The sequence below is a fragment of the Macrobrachium rosenbergii genome, chromosome 1 (genome assembly GCF_040412425.1).
Source record: "Macrobrachium rosenbergii isolate ZJJX-2024 chromosome 1, ASM4041242v1, whole genome shotgun sequence".
NCBI lineage: Eukaryota > Metazoa > Arthropoda > Malacostraca > Decapoda > Palaemonidae > Macrobrachium > Macrobrachium rosenbergii.
In genome coordinates, this window is record NC_089741.1 from 20,906,812 (window position 1) to 20,919,744 (window position 12,933).

A 12,933-nucleotide genomic window follows, 5' to 3' on the forward strand; every position below is an offset into this window, starting at 1 on the left:
GTGTTTATTAACATATATACCACAGGTGCGCGCTCGTGTCTGATTTTTAGGAGAATTGCGCATTGCTTTATCTAAGGGGGCTTGGGAAAATTCGGTATTCCTTTATTTGTGAAACATGTCGCCTGAAAAATTTTATAATCTGATGGTATTTTTTCCTTTGAAATGAATATTTCATCTTCAACAATATCATCATCATCATTATTTCAGAAGACGGTAGTGCCGTCAGAGCACCTCACGTGGTGCACTGTAGGCAATTCACATTTACTCGGATAAATTTCGCTCTTATAGCTTACTCATTTAAGCATAAAGATGTAGAGAGTCCATTCCTGAACATCTCCACCTCACCTGGACATTGTAGTAACAGATCAGTATCAAACTTTAAAAAAAAAAACACCAGTTGGAGAACAAACATATTCAAGAAATCCTCAAACAGTTTCGGAGTGTCAGGCTCCCTGTTCAATGGAGCACGACGCTCCGAAACTTTATGTTGATTTCTTAAATACATTTGTTCTCCAGTTGGTGAGTTTTTTTATCAGAACATTCTTCAGCACTTGTTGACACACGAAGGGAAGCTTTCTCACACGCCCTGTTTGCTCGTGTTTATATGGCACTGATCTAGGAATGTCTCTCATAGGCATCCCAAACTTACTATCTACAGTGGTTTCTGTGATAGAATATTCGCCTCCACTAAGGAATGATGGAGAGTTTCGGAATCTAATACTTTCCCGGTTTATCTCTGTCACTGGTTTCACGATGCAGGTGGACTTTGTAAAGCACGGCTTCGTTTTTACGTTGTTTTTGGACAAGAAGAAGAAATGTAGCCTGTCTGGCAAGCTCGTTAATGCCGGGAAATGCTTGATGGCAACAGGAAACTGCTGTGCCGATAAGACGAAAGCCAATTGCAGTGGCTGGAAATATGTCAACGAAAAACAAGACCCGATCTTTGCAACTTTCGATAAGTAAAATGAACCAAAACCGCAGGACAGAAGAGAGAGTCTTTTGACAGACAGATACATCTGATACCCTGGCCAATGATCATAATGAGAAAAATAGGAAACGAAACATTATTATAAGATTAAAGAATGTGCCTGTTCGGATGCCGACTTCGTTGACTCCCAAACCGAGGGAATTCGATTAGGAAGTACTGTAGAAAATATCGACCACAAAATTATTCATTCTGGGCAGGTTCAATTCTTGATAACAAATGTCCTCATATATATATATATATATATATATATATATATATATATATATATATATATATATATATATATATATATATATATACATATATATATATATATATATATATATATATATATATATATATATATATATATATATATATATATATATATATATATATATATATATATGTTCTGGGCCGACTATGGCAGAGTGGACAAAGAGCGTTGCGTGTTCATTCTTCAAGGAACATGCTTATTCCATTTAAATGAAAGTTAATTCTTCTAGGAGGCTAACTGAAACTCGTATAGTGGTTTTTCTTTATTATCTCTTTGGAGAATAATTGTTCCACCATATTTTTGTTGCTTCTTATGAGAGTCGGCTGGATTCGAGACTGAATACGCCAAGTCCAAACCTGGGCTAGTAAAAAGACCAAGTACGAGAGAGAGAGAGAGAGAGAGAGAGAGAGAGAGAGAGAGAGAGAGTTGTGAAAAATTCCAAGTCCCTTCAGTCACTGAGATAGGGGTTACGTTTTCACACCCAATGAGTGCACGAGCCACCATCTCTTCAATTCTCTGTTTCCGTGTCCTTCCTTCTCCGTTTATGGTGTGTAGGTGATGAGTTTGATGCGTCATAGTTTATGAGGTGTGTCGACTACGTCACTGTTCACCATCTCTAACATACTTCATTGTTCACCATTCTCTGTTCACCATTTTCTATTCACCATTTCTTTCGATGGCGAGTTCACGAAAGGCGGTTTGCAAAGTGTTTTTATAATCTTTCACCTTCGCCTTTGTGCTTTAGAATGCTGATTCAACTCGTCATTACCCGGCTAAGAACGGTCGTTAATTTTTTTTTTTATTTTGTCTTAGCCCTTGATCAACAATGCTCATTTCCTCTCTCTCGAATTTTCTGACTCATATCCGTAAGACCACGTGTCTCACACCTTATGATAGTCTCGCTAAGTTTCTATAGTAGATTTCTATAGTAGTCTCTCTGTGTTTCTATAAATACTTATATATACATATATATATATATATATATATATATATATATATATATATATATATATATATATATATATATATATATCGTTATGAGTTCAGTTTTTACCAAGAGCTACTAAAATTTTATTTTTTCAACTAGGTCCTCTGCTCAATAAATCAGTTGCCAGACCAGAAAACGATTTAACACGAACACCAAACTTAAGGCAATAAACACTCAAAAGCGGGTGAGAAAGACCCTGAATGAAAACTTAGCGATGATTTATTAACATTTAAACACTTGAAATAATGAAAAATATCCCCGAAAACCTGCTTGAGGAACTAGAAAAACAAACAAGCATTTACAATCTCCTCCCTTACTGTTATACCAAAAGCAAGAGAGAAATGTCACAGCAGTAGAACAAAAACAACACTTATTCACTTGCACACAATAGGTGGAGACACAGAGAGGAATAATTTTAACACTTGTAATTACAGTGACTTGTTTCCTTTACACAAAGATGGTTATACAAAAATAAATGATAATACACCTGATTTCATAGACACAAAATAATCCATCCTCAAATACGGTGAAAAATACGCTAATGCTGATTGGAGCTTTGAAAACACTGTCCTTTCCCTGAAGGCTCCAACGGGAGTTTCCACCTGACACTAAAGGGTTAGCGCAAATGCTCCAACAGGAGAATCCACTTTGCAACAGTAATAAAGAGGTAAAGCAAATATGGGCAAAAGGGGATGGTTGACCTTCTCCAGCCGCAAGAGGCCTCCTGACAATTCCCAAAGGGTCCAGCAAAGCACTCACATGAAAGGGTGGACCTTGCTCACAGGTGAGCAATGGCAAAACCCACTGACAAGCTCGCACAGGAGGGCGTAGGGCAGACCCTCACCACCAACAGCAGAAGACGTGGAAGAAAGCAAAGTAGTGAGTGTATAATATCTTGTCCTTGACCAGAAGGCAATGCTGATGAAGAGACAGTGCTGACGAATATGTTGCAAAAGCAAAACACAGTTCTGGGAACCGTAACAGAATTCATTTTCGCCCAACTAAAAACTTCCCCACATAAAGCAAGGGCAACAAGAAAAGCAGCGTAAAACCTTCAAGCAAAGAGAAGAGAGGCAATTGCAGAAGATGATACTCTGCTTGTTGAAATTGCAGAGAGAAACAAGTGGTAAATAAAAACTATATAAACAAGGCATCTAGCAATACATAAAAAACCCGTAGAGTGGAGCAGAAAGAACCAACCAGTAGTTTCTTGTGACTTACGAAAAATGACAGTTAAACTTACTTTACTGGAGGAACCAAAGAAATAATTCAAGAAGTTATTACAATATATATATATATATATATATATATATATATATATATATATATATATATATATTTATGTGGATATGTATGTGTATGTTGTGTGTGTGCCCATGGGTGTGTACATGTCTGTATATTTCAATGTATACAATGGCAGCAATATTTTGTGAACTTTTGCTGAAATCCCTTGACATCTGACATGGGAAGGAAATGAAAGGCGAAATTAGTCTGTTCAAAATGACACATGAATCCACGTAACAGAAGAATTCAAATCCAAGGGTTTGCAATACTGCGTTACCCTCTCAGTAATGGAGTTATTGAGACGTTACTATGAAGATTCTTCAAGTATTTGTTTGCCTTAAATTTTCTTTGATCTGTTTACAGAATGAAGTGTCTGGCTTTAGTGGTCTTCGCCCTTCTGGGGACAGTTTGCCTTGGTGAGTTTCACTGATGTTGTTTTTATCACCTTTGTCTGAAAAATATGGGTAAATTTGTATTGTCAGGTTTTTTTTTGCATTGACAACTGCCTTGCTGCTAGCATTTTATGCAGATTGGTATATACACTCGTTCCTAAAATTAGCATTTCATCGTACCATTCCCGAACAAAATGTCTGACAAGCATTGCCTTGCTTTAGACAAGCTTATAGACCCAATTTCTACAATTAATATTTCTATGAAGCCTTTAAACCCAGTTCCTACCTTTATTATCTCCATGGAACGTTTGTGGGAATATACTTGAGCCTATTGAGATCCATAGACGTAGTCATCCAACCTGAGGCCTATTATAACCCAGATGTCATCGCCTCCGTACAGTACGACTTAGCAAGCCCCAGTTTACAGTGTTATAATCTCTATGAAGCTTCTATGGCCAATTTCCTTACTATTATAACATCTATGAACCATTTGCAGGAAGGGACGCCAACGACGCCCGGATCGTGGCTGCTTACTCCACCCGCACTGCCCTCACCCTGACGACAATCACCTCCGTGCAGCCCTACACCTGCGTCGTTAATCCTGCTACCACCCCGTGCCAGGGGAGGAAGATCCGTCGACGACAGTCCACGGGACTGATCGCCGAGGATGACTCTCTCGCCGGTGATGAGTGAGTGTACAGACAGTCCTTTATGTGCCTGTCTACCTGTTTATCTTTTTTTTTTCTTTTTATATTTTCTCTTTCCGATTCTTCTCAGACTTCTTTCTACTTTTGTTTGATAGCTCTTTCTCTCTTGTTCTGTGTTGCAGTAAATAATCAATTTTTAACTCATTTAACATAATTTTTTTTTAACTCAGTTTCATGAAGATTTGCTAATTTCACTCTAGATAACGACTTGTCATGATAGCCTTTCCAGTGTGGTAGCTTAGTCATATTTGTCGGCCGTTTTTTTGATGTTCTGAAATAAAAAAAAATTAGTGTCATACCATTTTATTAAGCTACCTATCTGAAAAGGCTATTGGTCTAATATTTGCTGCTATATGCACAGTAATTAAACTGGCACCAGGAAAAATTTGGGGTCTCCTTTTGATTAACGATGACATTTTGCTTAGGTGCCATTGCCCGTCATTCATTTGACTTCATAAGCAACATTCTCCCATTTTTCTTCTTTTCCAGCACAACTCTGCTGGACAGCACCTTCGAGGACCCACTGTCGCCAGAGGGCAGGGCGGCGAATTCCGCGAATCGACAGGGTCGAATCGCCCTCACCGTCTGGACAACCAGTTCCAGCACTTACACCGTCACGTCGACTTCCATCAACTCCGCAACCACTTACTCCTTGTCCTACTACTGCTCCATCAACGGATTCCCCTACCCACCTACCTGTGGCTAAGGCCCAGGAGTGCCCTGGAATTGCTTGGTTTCCAAGAACTGCTTGAGTTCCTGGAACTTCTTGGTCACCTGGAACTGCTTGGTTTCCAGCAACTGTCTGGGTTCGTGGAACAGCTTGTGTTCCAGGACGCCAAAATGTCGCTTCTGCTAGACAGAATCACACCGAGAGTATTCACGAATCTTCGTCCACAGATCTGTGCTTGGTTTAATTTTTCTCTCAAGTTCTTTTCTTTTTGTTTGATTTCTTACACAAACTTGTCTACTTTGTTTCTCCCCGAATTATTTATTGTTTTAATTTGTAAGTAAGGGTCGCAATTTTGTAAATACGCACTATTTTATAAGAAAATGTGTTTTGCTTGTATGACCTCCTGGTAATAACCAGCAATAAAGGCAGATTACGAGTAGTAAGAGCAACTGAAATAATCTCTCTATTATTTATCATGGTATGAGACATTTACCTAAAAGGAGCGATGCTGGTAGTGATATACTTAAAGAGACTGATAAAAAAAAGAATTACAACAGGTCATTAAAAATGATGACTGCATCATCAGAATTAAATAAACAATATTCTCTTTGACTTTCTAAGGATTCTCATTCCTGTCTTGTCTTCGTGTCATTTTTGAAGGGATATGAACACAGTCAGGTGACATCACATTGATGGATGCTGAGATCTTATTCTGGTATTCTTGCCTCTATAACTACCATCATGGTACTGAATAAGATATTTAGAACAGATGCTGTCACTTCTGAACATTCCTTAATACTTGCTTGAAGAATTGGTCTCACCAAGTACACCAGAATCATGAAAAAGACAATTTTTAGGACTTCAAGGATCTTATGCCAATACAATATTCTGCAAAATTTCCATCTTTTGTCCTTGTTGTCTATGGCAGTGAGCATGTACAAAAATCCCTTTTGTCTCAGAGTAGTTGCTCAAGAAGAGGAAAGCTGGTTCCCAACACAAGTGTAATACAAGTCCATCAAAGCAGGAGGATGCCTAGGTGAAAAATGACAATATAGTGAGGCTGCTGAGTGTTTGGTGTTCTCTGCCTACTTGAACAAGGTTTTCATACATCACAGTAGCTAGAACTCTGTCTGAAGCAACTATATCTGATCAGGCATCTTAATCAGAAACTCATATCAGGATCACATGAAAGAACAGAGCTTCCGTAGCAAAACTGAGAAATTCAACACTCAGACCACTTGTTCTAGTTTAAGCTAACCTTATGCTAGCATGGGCTCTTGTTCATAGGCAGCCTGTAAAGTGAACTACTTTTGTAATGTCACCCAGCACCGAAAAAAAGCAGGTCTGTTTTACCACAATATGTTATATAGCCTAGCGTTTAAGGGGAAAACAAAGTCATTAAAGATATATTTTAGATAGGAGATGCTCCTTGTCCTTGTGACAAAAGTGTCTCAATAATCTTTGGCTTGACACAACTGGTTTTCTCCCCTGATAGCGAGAAGTTACAATTAATTGACCCACATTGTATATGAAGCCCAGCTATTGTGGTTTACTCTATGGTACCACGGAAAACAAGACTTCATATTTTATTATTCTGCACAGATGCACAACTACACTTTATAAAGACCAACTAGTGCAAAGAGCTAAAACTGGATGCAGTGACTGAAGATTTGAGTAGCTTGTAATCTCTGAAGTTATCTCAATCTGTACATTCATTAATGTACAGACAGCTTCTCTTTACATATTGTTTTCTTGTCACAGGTGTGGCACATCAATTTAGCGACAACAGGTGGAGGCAGGAGACACAACAGCGAGACCAAGAACATAGAGTAAACGTTAACAACATTGAAGAAAGACTGTATAACCCCAAAGATTTGATTTTGTGAAATTAAGGCTGTTAAGCCGAGCAGTGGGGCAATTTCGGCCTTGCAACGCTTAAGCTAGTGAAAAGAGGTAGTTGGAGTGGTTGAACAGCAAGACAAAGGGACGCAGGAAATAAAGTTGATGAGGCACAAGGATCCAAACTTGGAACTGGGAGAAAATCCTACTGTTGCCCTAAGAAGTAACAGTTAGAGAAGTTGGGCAGCAAGACTGAAGAAAGGAAGCAGGAAAGGAAGTAAAAGGCTAAAGAGTGGATGCAGCTACGGGCCAAAGGGAAGCTGTGAACACCCTCTGGTAATGGCTACAGTGTGGCACGTGAGGTGCACTGATAGCACTACCCCGCCTGCAGGGATAACCCCAAAAGAAGATCACTGCATTCTCAGAACCCTCTCCAGATGGTGCTGTCAGCCAATAAGCAACTAAATTTTAGATTAACCTGCTCTCTCTTTGGCATTTTGTAAGATACTCAATCATATCGCCTTCAATAGAATGTGTTGTCTCACGTCTTTGTGTTTGTGCAAATGTGTTAAATAGAGTAAGATGCCTGGCATGGACCTCCGGTCTCGTCAACAAACGGAGACAATCCAGTCTTCAAAAATACTAATATTTTGCCATATCTAACTCAAACCTCTGTGTTTTTTATGTTCTTGCAATCATTTTTCTGATTCCACATATTTTTCCAAAACTAATCACTACAGTGGCTTCCATTACTTTTTCTTGAAGTTCCAATAGCAGTATTTTAATTTCCTGGAGTAGGATTGCTCAGTAATCACTTCACACCTTCATATGTTTATATCCCTTAACACCTCAGTACTGGACTTTACTGGACTTCTTGTCTTGTCCAGTGACCTTTCTCATTAGGTATATTCCACAAGGTATAACTTGTAAAATTATACCGAGAGCAAATTTTCGTTTTTTCTCTCTGGTGTCGGTTGAGGCGGTGTGGAGATCCAAAGCTGTGAATATGCCACTAAGAAACCATCGTTCTTCGTCGGTTATAGAGACTTGTTGCCAACATTACTAGCGGTTGCTTAAAGGTTCCTTCGGCCCTTAGATGCGCAAACTTTTTAGCCTTTTACTTTACCTCCGTTCCCTCTTCCTTTCTTCATCTTGCTGTCCAATAACTCCTACTCCCTCTTTTCGCTGTCTTGAGCGCTGAATGGCTGAAAGCGCCCCAGAGCTTGCTTAATTTTCATAAATCAACCGGTCTATAAAAAAAAAAAAAACTGCTGGGGAAGTAAAAGGAAGAGAGAGAGAAGTCAAAATGAATATGAGTAATGATGAATAACATGACATTAGCGTCAACCACTTCCGATGCCCGCTTGTACCGGCCTCTGGAAGTGTCTATAAAATCTGTAGAATACCTTCAGGATCTCTGAATTGCAACAAAATGAGCGAATTATTAGCACAGGTGTCTAAATCCTATTTACATCCTATATCCGCACATGTCGGTGAGTCTTTGAAACTTGCATGAAGTCATGGACACGACTAGTTTGTTCTTCTTGGTATGCCGTAACGTTTCTGCTTGAGTTCTTGTTTTATTTTACCTTTCTGGAATGTAGTAGAATGCATTAGATTTCGAGGGAAATTTCTAAGTATGCCAATGAAGTATTTAATTGTGGGAAAATCTGTAAAAATTTATGGGAAGCCATGGTTCCGAGTCTGTGGCATACCAACAGACGTAAGACAACTAGACTGGCCTCTTGTGATGATCCAAAATCCACAGACGGAAGAGAGATGCTGCAATTAATTGGAAAAAATAACTGACAAGAGCCAGCACAGATTATGGTGTCTGTGAAACGTTTAGTAAACATCCCGTAGAGTTTCCTGTTCCTGCTCATCTCTGAGTTCGCTGGCTTGTTGATGTGGAAATGAACTGAAAGCATGAAATGTATAAGAACGAAAAGGACGGAGTGTTCCAGTTCAAAACTGAAGTATCTCCTGATCAAGTCGATACTAGAATAAACAAATTTGCTAGGGAGAAAGTACGACGTGGTCGTATTTACCTAGATAGCTGTAAATTTTCACCATAATTGCTTTGATGCCAGACTTATGATGGTTTGTTTACACAAAAAGGAGACGAAGGGCGTCGTCACTGAATGGAAGTGAACTGGGAGAAGATCAAGCGCGCAGCGCGATGGACAACCCGCAATAGTTGAGCATTCAAGAAATGAACTCTCGAGTCGCTCACCGGGAGTCGACGGAGCTGTCAGCTGATCTCGGTCACAATGGCGCCAAAGTTTCCTGGTTCTTTTTCGGCAACATTTCTTCTTCTTGGAAGTATTTCCAACGTTCTTCCAGCCTTCCCTTATTCCCCCCTTCTGTCCCAGAGCCAGAAAGGAAACGTATGCGAGAATCCACGCGAGTATTTCAAAAGTTAACGTTTTTAAGGAGCTGAGATCGTCAGAAAAACGGTGGGCAATTTCTGCGCGATTTTCCCCTGCCGTGAGAAAGCCCTGGCTCGGAAGGTGTGACACCCACCGGATTGCCTCGTCCTACTGACGATGTATAAAAGCGGCGTCACACCACACAACACTGTCTTCTTTATAACGAGTTTATCATATGCATATCCCAGGTGTGTGTTTGTGCTTGATTCTCGTCAAGGTGAATTCCTCAAGTCTTGAGTTTCTTTATCCCAGTGAATGTGGGAAAGAGATCCGCCCACTCATGTACGAACTCAGGCGTATATCGCCTGAGGCTCATCCAATGGCAGTTTAAGTCTGCTATTTTTAGTGAATAACTGACTGACGGTTCCTTTCACGAGTGTTTCTGTCATAAGGAGCTCTGGTGTTGATGTTTCATTTCTGCCAGATAGTCAGTTTTAAAAAACTATTGATTCTAAAAGGACTATGGCTAGTCCGTTTCCGCCCATTCCACCCAGCCATGCAGACATTAGTTCACCTATAATATTGATCTATTTCGGTATTTCTTCGTTTATTTATTTATCACTTGAAAATAGTTAAAACACTGTTATGAAAAATGAAAAGTATTCATCTCAAGGAAATTTACAGCGTTAGCGTTTGAGTCTTCTTACAAGATCCAAACAACAACAAGATAACCTGTCCATAGCTATCAACTTTCCAAATTTTATCGGCGGAATGCCGATTTCGGGGGTTTCTCCCGATCTAGAGCGGGTTATTACGGGTAAAAAATGAATCCATACTGAAACTGTATAGAGATTCCCTCATCTTCCACTGTAAATCATAGTTACTGTTACTGTTTCAGCTAAATGTAGTTGATTTTGAATATTCAAGTTATGCTTGTTCTTTAATGCATCAGAAATACTCGATTTCTTGACCTCACAACTTAATTAAGGTTGACGTAACCCAACTCAAAATCCCCCCCTCGTTAAATGTTCAAATATTGACAGGTATGATGATCAACAATTGATAATAACATTATGCCCGTGTCAGAATCTTTCTGCATTGTTTGCTGTGTAATTGTTCGCAGTCATCATGAATTGACTTTTTCATGCTTGCATTTAGAAGGATAAGTCGAGCACCAGGCCTTCATTTAATGATCTCTCTTTCTCTCTCTCGCCTTCATAAATTGATTAAATCAACTATTAGAAGCATTTTCTTATAAAAATTATGCAAGCAAAATTCCTACTGTCGAAACCAGAACGTATAGCTTCCAATATCACTGGACAGAAATTTGCTAACCTCAGCAACTTGGCGCTTTGAAAAAGTTCTTTTTTTTATTTTTAGCTCTACATTTCAATACCAAAACATCAATTATCTTTACTGTTATTTTCCAGCATTTATTCTGTTCTTTCGTCAATCACTTTTGCCTTCATTTTCATTTGCTCTGATAACAAACAAACAATAATTATTGATAAATCAAATTCTTTGTATTTTGTGGATTATTTGTTGAGGAAGTCAGTTTTCATCATTGTGAGTAATTTTTTTGTTTTCTAAGACCGGGATCGTAGCGTATCGTCCATCTTGATAATTTCACTTTCTTGGGGTTCACAAATCTATTATTATTATTATTATTATTATTATTATTATTATTATTATTATTATTATTATTATTATTATTATTATTATTATTATTATTCAGAAGATGAAACCTATTCATCTGGAACAAGCCCACAGGGGCTGTTCACTTGAAGTTCAAGCTTCCAAAGAATATGGTGTTCATTAGGAAGAAGTAAAAGGAGGTAAAGGGAAATATAGAAAGAAGGGATCCCACTCACTAAATGGACGCCAGATCAATGTCCATTAGTGGCCACCAGATCAAGAGCAGTTAATGGCAGTAAGATCTATGGCCATGATCAACGGCCACAGTGGTAGTGGTCGTCAGATGAAAGAACTTTAAATGGCCCGTAAATAAATGTTCTTTAGTGTTCGTAAAGTTTGTGTTCATCATATTAATGAATATAAATGGCGACCAAACCAAAGGCTCATAGTAGCCATTACAAGTCATCAGAGGAGCAAGTCGGTTGGCCCTGATTTTCTATTCTACTCCACTTCCTTTTCTCTCTTTCTCTCTCTCTCTCTCTCTCTCTGCCTTCCTTTAGATTTTCACCGATAACCCCCTACCGTTTCCTCCATCTAACTCGGCCCGGCAACTGGTTTTGTTCTATTCCATCTTTATGACAAAGCAATCAAACTTCACAGCTTTTGATTTTATTACGTGATGTAAAATTGAGACTTGATAGTAGAGATTTGTCAGGAGGAAAGCATTTTGTGTACAATGGCTACAAGAAAGTGGTCACTGGTGCATTTACACTTTAATTACTGACTGGTGGATGACTCCCCTAAGAATCCACAACACACACACACACACACATATATATATATATCCTCAACACCCTCCACATTTCCTTTCAGTCAATGTATGTGCATCATGTACGGCTTTTGCCTTTGATTTTCGAATTTATCACATAACTTTTTCATAGCAAACATCTGATCCACATACCCACAGCCTTGTCTTAACCACACTGTTCTTGTCCTATTCCTCTTTCTGCCATGCTTCACTTTTTCAGTCAAAATCTTATTGGCTCTTTTCCCCTGGTATACTAGGAAATTCTATAATTCTTGTGGCTTTCACCATCACCTTTACCTTTTCACAGTGGTGCAATTATTTCTCTTACCCATTCATTCAAAAACCTTCCCTCATACAGACTAATATTAGACAACCCCTCATCCATTCTAACTTTCATCATCCTACCACACCTTGTTTGTAATCCCATCAATTCCTAGTGTCTTTCCATTCTTTAAACTCTTAATGACCTCACACCCTAAACTGTCACTACCATAAGCATCCTCAAGCTTACGTTTACCCTCCCACTCTCATGTCATTCAGTTCTGCCTCTCTTTTACCCTCCACAACTTGAAAGTACTCACTCCACCGACTCAGGGTCGCACTTGTCTCAGACAACGTGCTTCCGTTTCCATCTTTCATTTTGAGATTCATTGTTCATAGAGTTTTCTCCCTGCAATTACTTCCCTATGGAACAACGTCTGTCCATCTTTCGTTATCTTTCACTTAACCTATGATTTCCTAAGACACCACTTAATATTTATTCCCTCTTTCTACCTACTTTTATCCAAAAGCACTCACTGCTGACGCTATGAATGAACGTGTGTGTGTGTGTGTGTTTGTGTGTGTGAGTATTTATGTGTGGTTCTTGCCTAGCTTTCACCACAATATGCATCTTGGAAAAGTTAATATAGCCTATTCTATACAGAAAAGTCTGGAAACTATGTGTTATACTTATTTTTATGCTTATTTACTTTATTGTGTTTCCTTTGCTTCCAGA

At 38.9% G+C, this 12,933-nt stretch overlaps 1 protein-coding gene across 1 annotated transcript; it reads left to right on the forward strand.

The window, feature by feature from the left end:
* On the forward strand, positions 1 to 5,726 carry LOC136841525 (uncharacterized). Its single transcript, XM_067108485.1, has 4 exons — positions 1 to 25; positions 3,880 to 3,932; positions 4,405 to 4,597; positions 5,105 to 5,726. The coding sequence occupies exons 2-4, from the start codon at positions 3,881 to 3,883 to the stop codon at positions 5,319 to 5,321; spliced, it is 462 nt and encodes a 153-aa protein (XP_066964586.1). The 5' UTR covers positions 1 to 25; position 3,880; the 3' UTR covers positions 5,322 to 5,726.
* Positions 5,727 to 12,933: the final 7,207 nt, after the last annotated feature.